The sequence below is a fragment of the Pleurodeles waltl genome, chromosome 5 (genome assembly GCF_031143425.1).
Source record: "Pleurodeles waltl isolate 20211129_DDA chromosome 5, aPleWal1.hap1.20221129, whole genome shotgun sequence".
Classification (NCBI taxonomy): domain Eukaryota; kingdom Metazoa; phylum Chordata; class Amphibia; order Caudata; family Salamandridae; genus Pleurodeles; species Pleurodeles waltl.
The window spans coordinates 1,414,439,535-1,414,453,934 of NC_090444.1; the positions used below are offsets into that span (position 1 = coordinate 1,414,439,535).

The 14,400-nt window shown below is 44.6% G+C and overlaps 1 protein-coding gene across 2 annotated transcripts in view; it reads left to right on the forward strand.

Moving 5' to 3' along the window:
* Positions 1–329: 329 nt before the first annotated feature.
* Positions 330–14,400, forward strand: part of CGAS (cyclic GMP-AMP synthase) — a 207,728-nt gene continuing 193,657 nt past the window's right edge. For both annotated transcript variants that reach the window (XM_069235685.1, XM_069235686.1), the window contains exon 1: positions 330–1,001. In XM_069235685.1, coding sequence (XP_069091786.1) covers positions 438–1,001 — 564 coding nt within the window. In that variant the 5' untranslated portion in view covers positions 330–437. The remainder of the gene's footprint in view (positions 1,002–14,400) is intronic.

Genomic DNA, 14,400 nt, shown 5'->3' on the forward strand with positions numbered 1-14,400 from the left:
CATCTCTATACCAAGCGCATTAAACCCCAGAGTTATTTTAACTGTATTATTTATTGTCTCCTAAAAATTGCTTGGCACCCTGAAAATTCTGCAGCAGATGCCTTGGCCTCATAAGGTATTTTAAAATGCAGCCTGTTTGTGACAAATTAACTAAATCAGAACAGAATTAACTGCAACGTGTGACCTTGTCGCCAAAACTATCGTTTTGCAGCAGGATAATTTGACTCTCCTTTTCGTGACTCCGCCCCTCTAACTCCACGCCCTTTCGGCTGCCACACCTTGTCCCTCAATTGATGGTCTCCGGCATTGATGCCAAGTGCAATGGTTAGCATGTTTTTGTGTATGTCCTGCACTCTTCTTCACTGCTCTTTGGGCAGTTCCGCTTTCTTTCGGGTTCGCCGTCTGCACTAGGCAGCATTGATCAGCTGCCGGATATCATGGGGGACGAGGAGAAGCTGGGCCGGGAGGCAAGTAGAAGAAAGACCACTGCACCCAAGGTCCGGGGGGCACAAACCAAGGCGACTTCGCAAACTCCTACACAGGCACAAGATAGCATCAAAAGGGGTAGCAAGAAAGGGGCAGCAGGGGCTAAAACATCAGCAAGTGAAGTTGGGGCAACAGCCAGAAAAGGCAGTTCAAGAGGTAAAAACAAGACTGTCAGCGTACCATCCAGCCCAGACGGGGGGGCTAGGGCTCTAATTCCGATATCTTCCGGCAGTATAACCATTTCTTCGAACAAACCATCAAAGTCACCGGTGTGCTCATCCCCTCGGGAGCTGAGCTCCACCTCTCCAATTTCACCCAGACAACCACCTCTCAGCAGACGGTGTAAGTCTCTGAGGGATGTGGCGAACGGCGTACGACTCCGCGCGGACGAGATCTCCCGGGCTGTGGAAGACGTGAACCCTTTAATTGGCGACGTTATTCGCCGCATCAAAGAGCACCCCATGTTTGCAGAGATCGAGAGATTGCCCACGGGCAGCTACTACGAGAAGGTGAAGGTGAGTGCAAAGTAGGGAGCCTGGGGTGGCCGCCTCTCATAAAGCGCAGACTTGGCCTAATTGCAGAGCGGCCGACTTTGGAACTGGGGAACCAGGTTCGAGGACCGGCATTATTCCACATCTTGTCATTCTTTTCTAATCCCTTGAGTAAAACAATTGAGTTTGTATAATATAATCTGGAGCGCTCCTATGACCTTGAGCTGTGTAAAAGTGCGGGTGCGGTGAGGTGCTCGCATCTGGGCCGACAGCATGCTTTCCACATTAGGAGCAAATCCCAAACCTTGCTTGCAGGCATAGCTGTTGCCCATTCAGATGGAGTGCATAGAAAGTATGATTACTGTATTATTAAGTACAATGGGGAAGAGGTCAGTAAGTGGCTAAATGAGTAAAATATCCCGTAACACTTTTGTTGGCTTTTCACTTATACCTCCATTATAAAAAATAATGCACAGATACGCAATAAGTGCAAGTGAAACTAATGCGTGAGACGTTCATTGTTCTGGTAGGAAAGCTTACTCGCTTAATGCAATAATGTTAGATTTGTGTGTTTAACGAGAAAGTCACTAGTTCGAACCCTACTTGGCGCATTAGGTAATAGTGCATGGATGCCATTTCACCAAAATGCTAGGGCTAGCAGAAGTGACATTACTTTACATGCCCTTTGACCTTCACTTTGACACACATGCTTACACATACTCACACATTCACACTTACACATACACACACACATTAACACTTACAGGCACTCCCTCCCACATAAACAATCTCACCTGCAATCACACACATATTATACATTTAAAGCATTTTTTACTTACCTCAGCTGCTAGGGAACACCATATATCAGGTAACTGTACTCCATGTTTTATTACTCCAGTAGGGAATAAAGCTTATTTCTGTTTAGGTGTTTTCCCCATCTCTCCCTTTACATTGCACCTTGCGGCCTAGGGCAACTCAAGGTCTGCATTAACCATTCACAGTTGCTTAAAAAAATATGGAAACCTTTGTTTTCAGAATGCTTGGGAATGTCTTTCTCAATTGATTTTGCCCACTTAGACATCTATGTCCACTCTTGTTTCAATTCAAGAGACTAAAGACTGCAGTTTAATGGCTGATTTCGCTTACAATCCATTATCCCTTCACTTCATGTAAAACATTTAAGGAGACAGATCTAGAGTGGGGCATATATCCCCTCGATATGGTGGCTGAGAAAACACAGTGCCTGTAGGACTGATGATGGTGGCCTTGAGGACCCCCAAGGCTACTGAGAGATCAAAACATCAATGTGACAGGTCATATCCAAGAGGGTAGCACCAGTTGGAAAGGCAGGGCAGTGAGCGTTAGATTGTAATTGGGTAGCGCAAACCTAGACAAAAGACAGCGGAGCTCTGTACAGATCCAAAGGCAAAAATACAGACAACAAAGGATTGCAGTGCGAGCTGATTTCTGGAAGCAGAAGTGGACTGTTAATGTGTCATGATGTACTGTTCTTTAAAGAGTTGTTTCTTCAGCTCTTTCCCAAAATGGAACTGTGTTGGGGACACTGGGATATTGCTGTACAATCTGATTGCATGGATGCAGAAGGCTTGTTGCCATCACCTCAAGTTTGATAGTGTGCTGGCTACAGATGTGACAGAAGCCACTGGCGATGGTGGGCTTGTCCGCAAGCTATGCTGGGATTTTGCTTGCTGGCTTTGTAAATGATGCACCTGGTTTGCAAGACGGCGCGGGCCACCAAGAGGTGCTAGCAGAGGTTCATTAGGATGGGGGTGATATAGTTATATGTCTCCAGGCCATGGGTGGGAAGTGCTACAGCATTTAGGAAAGCCCTTCAAGGGCCAGCGGGGAACCTGGGAGACCCTGAATAAGCACTGCCTACCAGAAAATATTACTCTAAAAATATATGTAATTGATGTTGAATAGCTGCTAACTCTAACTACGTGCTACTCACTCTTTTGCTTTCTGTTGAGTTTAATAACAAAGTTTAATATAATTTGTTTTGTTTTTAAGAGACAGTTTTTTATATTGTTTTCCACCTCTGTCAACGTTCAGTGCTGGGAACCTTCTATACTAGCTTACTACCATACCTGGTACCATCCGACTTTTCCTACAGTCAGTCACACCAGGTAGCAATACGGATGAACCCGTACAATATCCGTGCTTAACGTATTCGTTAACAATCCAATAATAAAATGCGCTCATAATAACATAGCTCTGTTTCGTATACCTTCTGTTATTCAGGTATGTTGGGTAGTTGTTCACTTCTAGCAGCCATGTCTCAATCTGTCATACCCACCGTGTGAACTTCATTTCCAGCGGCTGTGCTGCAATTGTCACAGTTTTACAGAAGACATGTTTTGCTACATTCAGTCAGTCAGCCCTGCCAGGTGTCCACCCCCTTTTGCTAGCTGTGCTTCAGTCAGTCAGGGACGCCTAGTAACCAGTGCCTTGATCTGACAGCCACAATCTTACAGATGCCCTCTTTTATTCACCTTCAAGCGACCAGGCAGACAAGGGGACTGTCCTCTTCTGGTAGGGGGGCCTCAGGCAGTAAGGTAATCTGGGTGGATCTCCAGTTCCAGTGGCAGTGCTTCATCTACAATCACTTCGACCAGGACTACCTATGGCCATACCGTGCCCTGTCCATACATGCCCTTACAGCTCAATCAGTCAGATATTTGTACAGCACAACCGCCCACACTTGGGGTCTCGTGGCGCTGGTGAGGGGGCGCTGATCAGTCAAAGAGCCAGGTCTTTCTTGAATTGATTCAGCGAGGGGGTTGCCTGAAGGGGAGCGGCAGCATGTTCCAGGTATGCACTGTGAGGTAGGAGAAGATCTACCTTCTGATTTGTTCTTCCTGATTCTCAGGGTGGTGGTGAGAGCCAGTTGAGCGGAGTTGTCTGGAGGAGGTGTAGAAGGACAGGCGGTGATTGAGGTAGGCTGGTCCGATGTTGTGCAGGGCCTTGTAAGCATGTGGCAGGAGTTTAAAGGTGATGCGTTTGTTGATGGAGAGCCAGTGCAAGTTTCTCAGGAGGGCAGAGATGTGTCTATGGTGGGAGATGTCGAGGATCACCCTACAGGTGAACATTCACGTTTGCTATTATAACCCTCACCTCCTAATTTCAAATTCTTCTCCCCTTGGCTGTGTCACTAAGACTTACAGCGTGGCTGGGGTTCCTCTGCTCCCCATTTGCTACCGGGGCTTATGCCTGACTGTACAGCAGCAGTGAATCAGCTTATAAAATGAATGTAGCAGCTACTGTTACAAAACGAGTTAGCTAATGGCGTTAAGTTTTTAGTGCTCTGATATTTGTAGCCCCTTGCTGTTAAAATGGGTGGGTGGTATTTGCGACCAAGGAATCCAACAATGAGTTCTGGAAGATTGCCATGGGTGAAATAGGGGTGAGGACCCCGTCCTTAAAGCAGCTGGTAATTAGAAGGGTGGATGTAATTCCTTCCGTAGGCTGGGGGTAAGCTTGTGTTCCCTGCTGGAGTATGGAGGGGGTGGTCTCTCTGAATAGATGCCCCAACAATATCTTGGCCCTTTTATCTTCCCTGAGGAGACGGGTCAGGAGCAATATATGCCATATGCTTTTAAACATACCCATTCTTGTAACATCCTGCTCTGTAATGTTGGATGGTTTGTGCTAATGAAAGCTACAAATTGCTTTCACTTCTCCCTGAGGTTTTTTGCTTTCATTTCCATTTAAGTAACACCCACTCAGCACAACACCCACTCAGCACTTCCAAATTTAACTCCGGATGCTGGGAAATGTTCGGTGGGGATTTCAAGAAGAGCATGACACACCAAGCATTTACCAACCTGATCAAAAGTGTAATTATACATACATGGGAAGCTGTAATGTATACTTGGCAATCCCGTACATTAGTTGGCAGGCTTCTCCTTTTCAGTTAGCACTACAACCCACACATTTTACATTATAACACCGGGAACAGAACGTGTTTTTTTTTTTAACAATCTAGATGGACAGGTTCTTGCCTGGCCTAGCTTGAATTTTGGCTTATAGACTAGACTTGTGGCCAGTCAGACTAACAGGCATGCAGATTCAGGTTTGAGCTCCCACATGACTTTTTGGCTTTGCCTGCTCAGGATGCAGAGCCCACAGTTTTCTCAGGGACATGCGCGAGTTGTTCATGCGGTGCCTAATAACACCAAGTGTGAGATAAAATATCCAAAACACAAATTTTATGGTTCTGTTCAGTCAGTGTATTGTAGCAGTGGGTGGTAGGCACTGTTGCCCTTGAATGACTGCACATCCTAATTGTTAGAAATATGTTGCTGCCTAGCAGCTATATTTAGGGAATATGACACCGTTTGCACTGATTTTGGTTTACTTTATGGGACACTCAGTCCTACTGTTATAATGGGATAAAATTGTAGTAGAAAGAAAAAACCTGGACTACAAATAATGACCTGGTCAGCTTGAAAGCTTTGAGGATGGCACTGCACCGTGCCCAGTTAGTCGCCTAATTCAGTGGTGCTGTAAAGATTTTCAGAGTGGTTGTGTGGCCCAGTGGTACAGTTTCACTAAAATCAAAGGGGATTTGCAGGTAAGGAAATTGCCAACTCAAGAGATTCTTTTAAAGCACACTATACCCAAAACTTGAATTTTGAAGATTGCATATTCTCTATTTACCTCTTGATGGTGTATAATCTGTGGAAGGCTAACTCACTGTCTTAGTGAGCTAAGAACCAGATCTTAATTATTTCTTGTGGTGTACTTTGTTTATCTATTGTAGAGAAATCTGAAAGTAGCTAATCAGAAATGTGTGTGATTAGACAAACCCTGATCAGATCTTTGTTCTTCAGTGCAATGTTCTAAATACATAAACACTTCTCCTGCGTAAATATTTGGGAATAATACCCATGATCTGAATCTGAGGTATTAACATGAATTTTGCATGAATTACTTTAGTACGTGCATTCAAATGCATGTGGGCCAGTAAGAACGAAAATACTGTAATACAGTCAGGTGCAGACAGCACAGTACTGGTGTGGATGAATGTATACAAAACTTGATAATACTAGCCATTGTACAAAGTCCCAGTTGTAAAGTTTATTCATCTATGTTAGAAGTATGTTATTTACACTGCAATCCATCTTTACGAATTATATCATAGTACATAGTTTCGACCTTGAATCATTTATCAGGTCTCATCAGGACAAACAGTCATCAGTCAAGAGCTCCTACGACAAAGGTGAAAGGTAGGCTTAGTCAGGGCCAGCTTTAGGACTGGTGGCGCCCTGTGCGACAGTTTATTGTGGCGGCCCCCCCCCATCCCATGACCACCTCGGTTTCACTCACTACCACCCGGCCCCTCATCTCTCCATCGCTCCTCTTTCACATACATTCATGTGTTTTAAAGCACTTATAAAGGCTGGCTTTACTAATCCACTCAGCTAGCCACATAAAATATAGGGTCATAGAGTCCCTAGCGCCATTCTAACGCAACAGTAGCGTCATTTTTTTATGCTAATGTGGCGTTAGAAGGCCAAAAACGCTGTGCAATATTTATAAAGTGGAGCAATGCCTGCATTGCACCACTTTGTGTCCCTTTGTGCTACATTATGCCTGTGCCATGCATAATGTATGCAAAGGTGGCATTCCCCCATTAGGGGGGGGCCAAAACAAATGGCGCAAAGAAGTCTGACAGATTTCTTTGCGTAATTTTTTCTGGGCACTTTTAGCGCCTGCTTAAATCAGGCGTTAAAAGGAGGCTTCTGTTGGTTACAGTGGGCCTCTGGGTGCTTTGCAGGATTAGCATCAACATTTTTTACACTAATCCTGGAAAGCGCCGGACAAGTGAAAAAAATCTGACACTAGTCACCTAACTACTGCCATTTTGAGCCATATTTTAAATACAGTGCACACATGGTGGCATTAGGGGAGTACTAAGGAGTGCAACAATAGTGGTGCAGCACTGTGTGCAGTGCAACCTTTTCTAATATGCCCCATAGGGGCATATTTAAGAGCCCCTAATGCCATTCTAACGCCACATTAGTGTAATTTTTTTTAAAGCTAATGTGGCATTAGAAGGCCAAACATGCTGTGCCATATTTACAAAGTGGCGCAATGCATGCATTGCGCCACTTTGTAACCCTTTGCGCTACATTATGCCTGTGCCAGGCATAATATATGCAAAGGGGGCATCCCCAGTTGAAGAGGCCAAAAAAAAATGGCGCAAAGAAATCTAAAAGATTTCTTTGCATAATTTTGTTCCGCCACTTTTAATGTCAGCTCAGAGCAGGCATTAAAAGGAGGCTTCCATTGGTTACAATAGGCCTCTGGGTGCTTTGCAGGATTAGCATCAACATTTTTAATGCTAATCCTGCAAAGCGCCGGACTAGCATAAAAAATTCTGGCGCTAGTCCCCTAACTACCACCATGGTGCGCTTTATTTTAAATATAACCCACACATGGTTGCATTAGGGGGTATTTTAGGAGATGCAAGAAAAATGGTGCAGCACCACTTTTTTCAAATATGCCCCATAGGGCAGTGCTTAATTTGTAAATAAAAAAGGTGCCAGTGCCCAAAGCCCTCCTCTTAAACATGCAGCTGCTGCAATTAAATGTGTGAACATGGAATACAGAGGCAGCGTAATACTAAAGCCATCTGGGGCCTGTTCAATCTATTTACTGGCACTCCCTGACCCTTCAGCTCGCTCTTGCGGATTTCTGCTTTTTCTCATTGTGAAGCTTTTTGCGTCGTTCCCTTCCTCCGCCTTTCCCATATGTGTCTTTTTCTTGCAGTAAATGCTTGAGGCAGAAAAATAAGCTCCGAACCTCAAAAATAAGTGCTGGTGCTACGCACCGGAAACAACAAGCACAAATTAAGCACTGCCATAGGGGCATATTTAAGAGCCCCTAGTGCCATTCTAACACCACATTAGTGCCATTTTGTACACTAATGTGGCGTTAGAAGACCAAAAACGCTGCTCCATATTTACAAAGAGGCGCAATGCATGCATTCTGCCACTTTGTAACCCTTTGCGCTACATTATGCCTGTGCCAGGCATAATGTATACAAAGAGGGCATCCCCCCCGTTTGAGGGGGCTCAAAAATTGACGTAAAAAAATCTGTCAGATTTCTTTGTGTCATTTTTTTCCTACACTTTTAACGCCTGCTCAGCGCAGGCATTAAAAGGAGGCTTCCATTGGTTACAATGGGCCTCTGGGTGCTTTGCAAGATTAGCGTCAAGATTTTTTATGCTAATCCTGCAGAGCGCCGGACTAGCGTAAAAATTCTGACGCTAGTCCCCTAACTACCACCATGGTGCGCCGTATTTTAAATATGACGCACGCATGGTGGTGTTAGGGGGGGGCGTTAAGGGGGGCAAAAAAGTGGCACTGCACTGTGTTCAGCGCCACTTTTCTTAAATATGCCATATAGTCCTGTTTTTTGCAGCAGGCACATTAACCCTCTATGCTAATTTATGTTGAGTCAAAGCTGCTACTAGGCAAAACTCCCATCTCTTTCCCTAGCAGGAACATTAATCAAAAGAGGTATCTTGACATTTTAATTGTTTCTTGAAGGCTAAACACACAAGGAACTTTTCAGCAAGTGCTTTGAAATTGCAAGTTTCGGAAGTTATTGCTAAACACCGCGCCCCCCTGTGGTCACCGCACCGGTCGCACCGCCTAAAAGCCGGCCCTGGGCTAAGTCATAGTCAACAGGTAATCTGAATCCACATAGGTGGTACAAAGCGAGGTCTGGTCATCACTCACCAGGATAATTAGCGCAACCATGAACATCTACATCAGTGGCTGACTGAGTACAAATATATATCTGTAAGGGAACATTAATCCATCACTAATATATTTCTTAAGACTGTGTAGTAACTCAGTGCCACCGTCACCGTGTATACCCATGTGTGCCTCTGTGCCGTGTGGTGACAGCAGGTAATTTCTCTGTAAATGGAAAGGGGATCGGTCGTTTACAGCCAGTGGCAACAAGTCAGAGATAAACTACTCGGACCTCTTAGTCAAAGGATGGCAAACAGTACACCACACTGTACAAGAAGCCTACAAGATCAACGGCTCATTAAGATACAGTAGCCACCAACCATGAGCCCTTAGGTAGAACCTATCATTTGGCTAGTTCCTGCGTATTTGCAGCAGCTGCTTTTTGAAAGAAGATTACTTTAGAGAAGCAAAACTACTCAAGGCGAGATTAATGGAGAAAGGGTGCCCTATGATTATTTCACGGGCCTTAAAGGAGCATAGTTCATCCTAGGGAGGGTTTATTAGCCCCCCAAAGCCAATGAGAATGCACAGAATAGAATACATTAAACTCAATAAGCAATGACACTAAAACCATCTTTAAACAAGCATTGGCAAAGCCAATAGGTCTCGCCTTTAATCAGCAAATGCCAATCTGTTTTTTTGCCAATTGTTATTTGCATTGCTGCCACAAAGCATATAAGCGCCTGCATTTCGATGCATGCGCACAAATGCGCGCACAAAATTGCCATCTTGGAATAGTAAAAAAAAAAATCAGTCAGAAGTTGCTGTTGGGCCCAAGTCAGCTATGTAAAGTGGGCTCTTCGTAGGATGAGGGCACCTTCTAGGAGTTTATTAAAAATGCCGTTTTAGGAAAAAGAACACACAGCAGATCCAAAAAAACATCCTTGGATTAAAATCGTCAAATAAATGTGGCAGCACAAACGTAGGGATCGCAAAAAGTGCACGCCTCGGTAACAATGATCCCTCTGCCCACTTACTGACAGGCCTGCTGATTTCACACGAGAATGTTTAATATGAGCAGATGGTTGCAGCACGTATGTTTTATCAGACTTCTTTGTCTCCGAACAAGAGAGTGAAAAACACAGGAAAGAAGGCATATGAGAAAGACAGAAAAACAGTGACAAAGGGAGAAAGCAGGGATGAAAAGAACCTACATGGGCAGAGAGTAACCGCGCATTCTATGGTAGTATAAAACCGATGTGGTGATACTGATACAAATGGGCTTTGAAGTCTCAATGGTGGCGCATTTTAGGGTCTTCCTCCCCTGTTAATGAGCTCTGCCACCTAAAAGACTGTCACTTGTACTTGTGAAGGAAGCAGTCGAGTAGAGTGCTCAACCCACCAACCATTTTATTTGTGATCGGTGTCTGTGATCCATTTTATCTCTGTTCGGGCTATACAAATGAATGTGCCAGAGAGAGAGAGAGAGCTGTTCTGTGCGTGACAGTGTTTGAGAAAGATAGAGTGACTGTGTCAGAGGAAGATTTTGTCTCCGTATTTGAGAGAGTATGTGTGTGAAAGAGAGTAATGCGTGTGTGCCTATGTGTAGGATAATCGGACCTAGTGGGTTTTGCAGGCATGTAGCCTCTAGTGTGAAATAGCGAGCATGACATGTTAAACCTTCGAACACAATCCAATATTTAACAGCTCACATGAATGGGACAAAATGAATATGTATTCCCTCTGCGAGCCCCGCCTCAGCTGGTGATGACCTGATGACGTTGTCAAAACTACTTTGTATGCCATGGGGTTTCCTTGAAGATCGTGTTTCTCTGTGCATACATAAACGAAACAGCACAGATCAGTACTTTGATCAGAGTAGAGAACTGTGCTTTAGGAAGGCTACAGCTATGAGTGCAGGTGTGACTTCATGCGTGAAAGTCGCTTCGACTCACGCAGACCTGACCGTCTCAGGCAACAGTGATGAAAGGGCGCCTAGTTTCCACTTTCAAAGCCTCTGACAAAATGACACTTAGCCGCTGCCTCCCAGCCCGGCATAGGTGAGGCAGGCACATCCATTTCATGTCTGTGATGTAGTCCAGGACTGAGTAGGCCAGTCAGTGGAAGACTAAGCAACTAGTGTCCACGACACGGTGGGGAGTGCCAATCAGCGCCGCTTATCAGACGCTTGCCAACAGCTGTGGAAGCGGCAGCAGCAGAGAGGGCCGTCGAAGACGCTTACTGTCCCGAAACAATAGTAACAGGCAACCGAGGGAGAATGGAGCGAGGGAACAAGTAGTGATGAGGTGAAGGGAAGTGAGGGAAATAATGTAATGTAACGTAAGTCAGCTCAGGTGCTAGGTAGAAGATGCACGACTGGTGAGGCACTATGTGGAAAACGGACACACGGAAACATAATATACTGGCAAGTCGCATAGGTTGTCGACTTGGACACTAGCGATGGTAACATCGTCTCCCTATTAGACATTATAGAATTCAAATGGATGGCCCAATTAGACGCCACCACAGCTGGTCTAAATGACAACAATTACCTCCGAAAACTGGCTGCCTTGAACCTGTAAAATGCACTCAAACCTACTTTTGAAGTTGATACATGTACTGTAAGTGTTGAATACAACATTGTAACATATTGTGTTCTGGGTTATACGTACAGAGATCACATATCTATTATGTTAATGGCTGTTTCAGACCCATACATGACCTGGCTAGATCAATGTTTTATTGAAACCAACTCTTTGAAGTGTCTAATGACATAAAGCCAAAACACACGCTGCTGCTGACAGATCCATAAATACGCAACAGTATGATTCATGCATACACTATTGACAACAGAAGGTGACCGAAAAACAGCCTTGCATAGTTAGTGTTAATTTGATGTAACATTGTGACTGACACTGTGATTGATTAGACATGTATGGGGCATGCTAAACAGTGCACACCCCCAAGAGGGGGGTGCACAGTTTTTGGTACTGGTTTGTTGACACTGATAATATCTAGGCAGGAGTTTCAGCCGGAGCATCCTCATTCATGGCTTCAAAAGCTGATGAAGCAGTAAATATACATGCACGTCTTTAATTCTAATGCTGAGTGGCGGTTCCATGTGGTGATGCTATGTATACTTATGGCTCAAGTAGTGCTAGATTGAATTTGATAATGATTGTATATTGGATCCAGTGGATCACTACACTGTTGGGACCAATGAATATTGTTCGCCAGGTCAGACACACAGACGTTATTGGGTATCAGGCACTGCATGATGGTTGTGTTACTTCATGAATGTACACACTAGCACTGGTTTATCGCAATCACCTGCCAAATTTTCTGGGCTTTAATTGATAATTGTTTGCCTGCGTAGTTTATGTTGGCATGTCATAATATTAGTATGGGACTACTCAGTTTGGTTTTATCTGGTACTTTGATATGAGTAGTAGGAGGGGATACCTTTCCTCATCAACTGGAAAGTGACAGTTGTCCCGCCCCGGAAATAATGTCAAATCTGTTACTGGGACTTCCGGTGCCCCTGAGAGCCCGCACCGGAACTGACGTAGGTGTAGAGGTGTCACATGGTTTGTGACATAATGGTGTCATGTGTTAGCCATGTGCCAGGGTCCTAGACCCTGGGTACTGGTCTATGGGCTGTGTAAAATGAAGGTCTTGGTGTTGTGCAACCAGTTTCAGAGCCTAAGAGGACAGGTCTGGACTTGTCAGACATTCAGGACCAAGTAGCTGCTTGGGAGTCCCCTCACAGGATGGAGAAAGGGGTGGGCAGGCCAAACCTCCTCACTGTTGGCTAATCCAAAAAGAGGGGCTGGCCAAATGGTGCAAAAGCTGTGACGTGGTTAGCACCACATGTAACCCAGCAGCATATTAGAGCCGTCAAGGTGAGCATGTGATCGTTATGTGTTGTAGAGGCACAAACCCTTTTTGAATCGTCAAATACATATAAGGACCGGTTAAAGCAGCATGCCAAACCGTGAACTAGTGCTGAAATAGGGTGTCTAGGCAATATGAAGAGAAACAATCCGATAGTCAGAAAAGCCACAGCCTCAGGAGCCCAGAACCCTATCAATAGATACTACCAGACCCTCGCACCTCTGGTGTTGGATGAGAATTCACAGCAGACTACCCTTAAAGATGGGGGTTTCGACGTTACTGGGTTGCACTAGGAACTTTGCCAACGGCTTGAAAAGCTCAGCCTCAAGGATTTGCCACAACTGGTATCCCCTATCAAGGTTGATAGCAGCGACAGCGAAGCCTCCAAAGACGAACTAAGTGATGCTTCAACTTCAACAACACTGAAGATGCTGAAGAAGGTGTAGCACCACCAAATTCGCCGATTTATGAAGACATGGGTTTTCAGGAAGACCCTGACCCAGGGGCAGTCGTGATGCAACCAGCAAATGTAAAATCCAAAGTCACTTATACACCAATGGACCTGTGCGACTCGCAAGATTTCAGAGCCGCCGCTGAGTGTGGCGAAAATGTTGAGGTTAGTTAAAACTCTATAGACAATTATCATGTATACACCGTTATCATACTTTTAACTAATAGTATGTCTTTTGCTTTCTGTTTGAACCGTGGAAAACAATTGCAGAAAGAGATGCACTAGAAGGGTCTATGCCAAAGGTTAACAACGTACATTTTTACTGCTTATGCTGTCCCAGACAGTCTGAAAGTATTACAAGCCAGAACAAAGAGCAGCGTAAGAAAAGTGTCAGCACTTACATTAGCACTGATTATGAAAAGGAAATGCCTGGCGTACCCTACGACTCCATATGGCCTGTTAAAGGTTTTGCGGCAACAGTTGTGAACACATGTGTTAAACGTGACTATTAAAACCTGTGTTATGGGTATAAAATGAATGAGCCACAGCAGGAGGCTCACGACTGTCTATACGAGTAGTACACTGCAAGAACAATTCGGAACATATGTAGCCGTTTAGACCCGCACAAGGTATATAAGTTGTTAAGGGTGGTGTATGGGCTGTCAGCTGTGAAGAAAGGGGTCCATGTCGATATGATTAAGGTCTTGGCAGAAGCTGTCAATGAGATCCGATACGCTTCTGAGCTCTGCTCAAAACTCAAACGTATGCAGGGGCTGTGTCCCTTTTTTGACAAAAGTTTGATAGAAAGAGTCATAGAAAGACTTATGTGTGATATTTATTATAAAAATAAAAGAATTACATCTTTAACACCCCGAAAGTTGTTAAAAAAAAAAAAAAAACAGAGGTCGTGGATAATGGACCATAACAGTGTTACTTAACGCTCCATACTTACTCACTTTCAGGACGAGAATCAGAGTGTCACGGGGCAAGATGTCTATGAGTTACACTCAGGCTACATCTGTATTGGGAGATTGATATATGTGCTGGTTAAAGAGGGAATAGCTGAAATACACCCTGCGTCTTTGCGTTATCTGAACATTACGGAACCGCCAGCTGCGTTGCAGCGCAACAGTCCTGTGCATATCGCCAACTGGTATGTCAACGCGTGGCTACCTGCAGCAAATAAATACAGGAACACGGCCCAAGACCGGACGTGTGAGTTAAGACTTTCACCACTGACTGGGCTACACAGTGCTTTGGAGCTCATGACTGAAGATTATTTCACAAATAAAGGTCCTGTATTGTCTGACCTAGAACTGTATGAACTGCTTAATGCTGTCAGTATCCTGA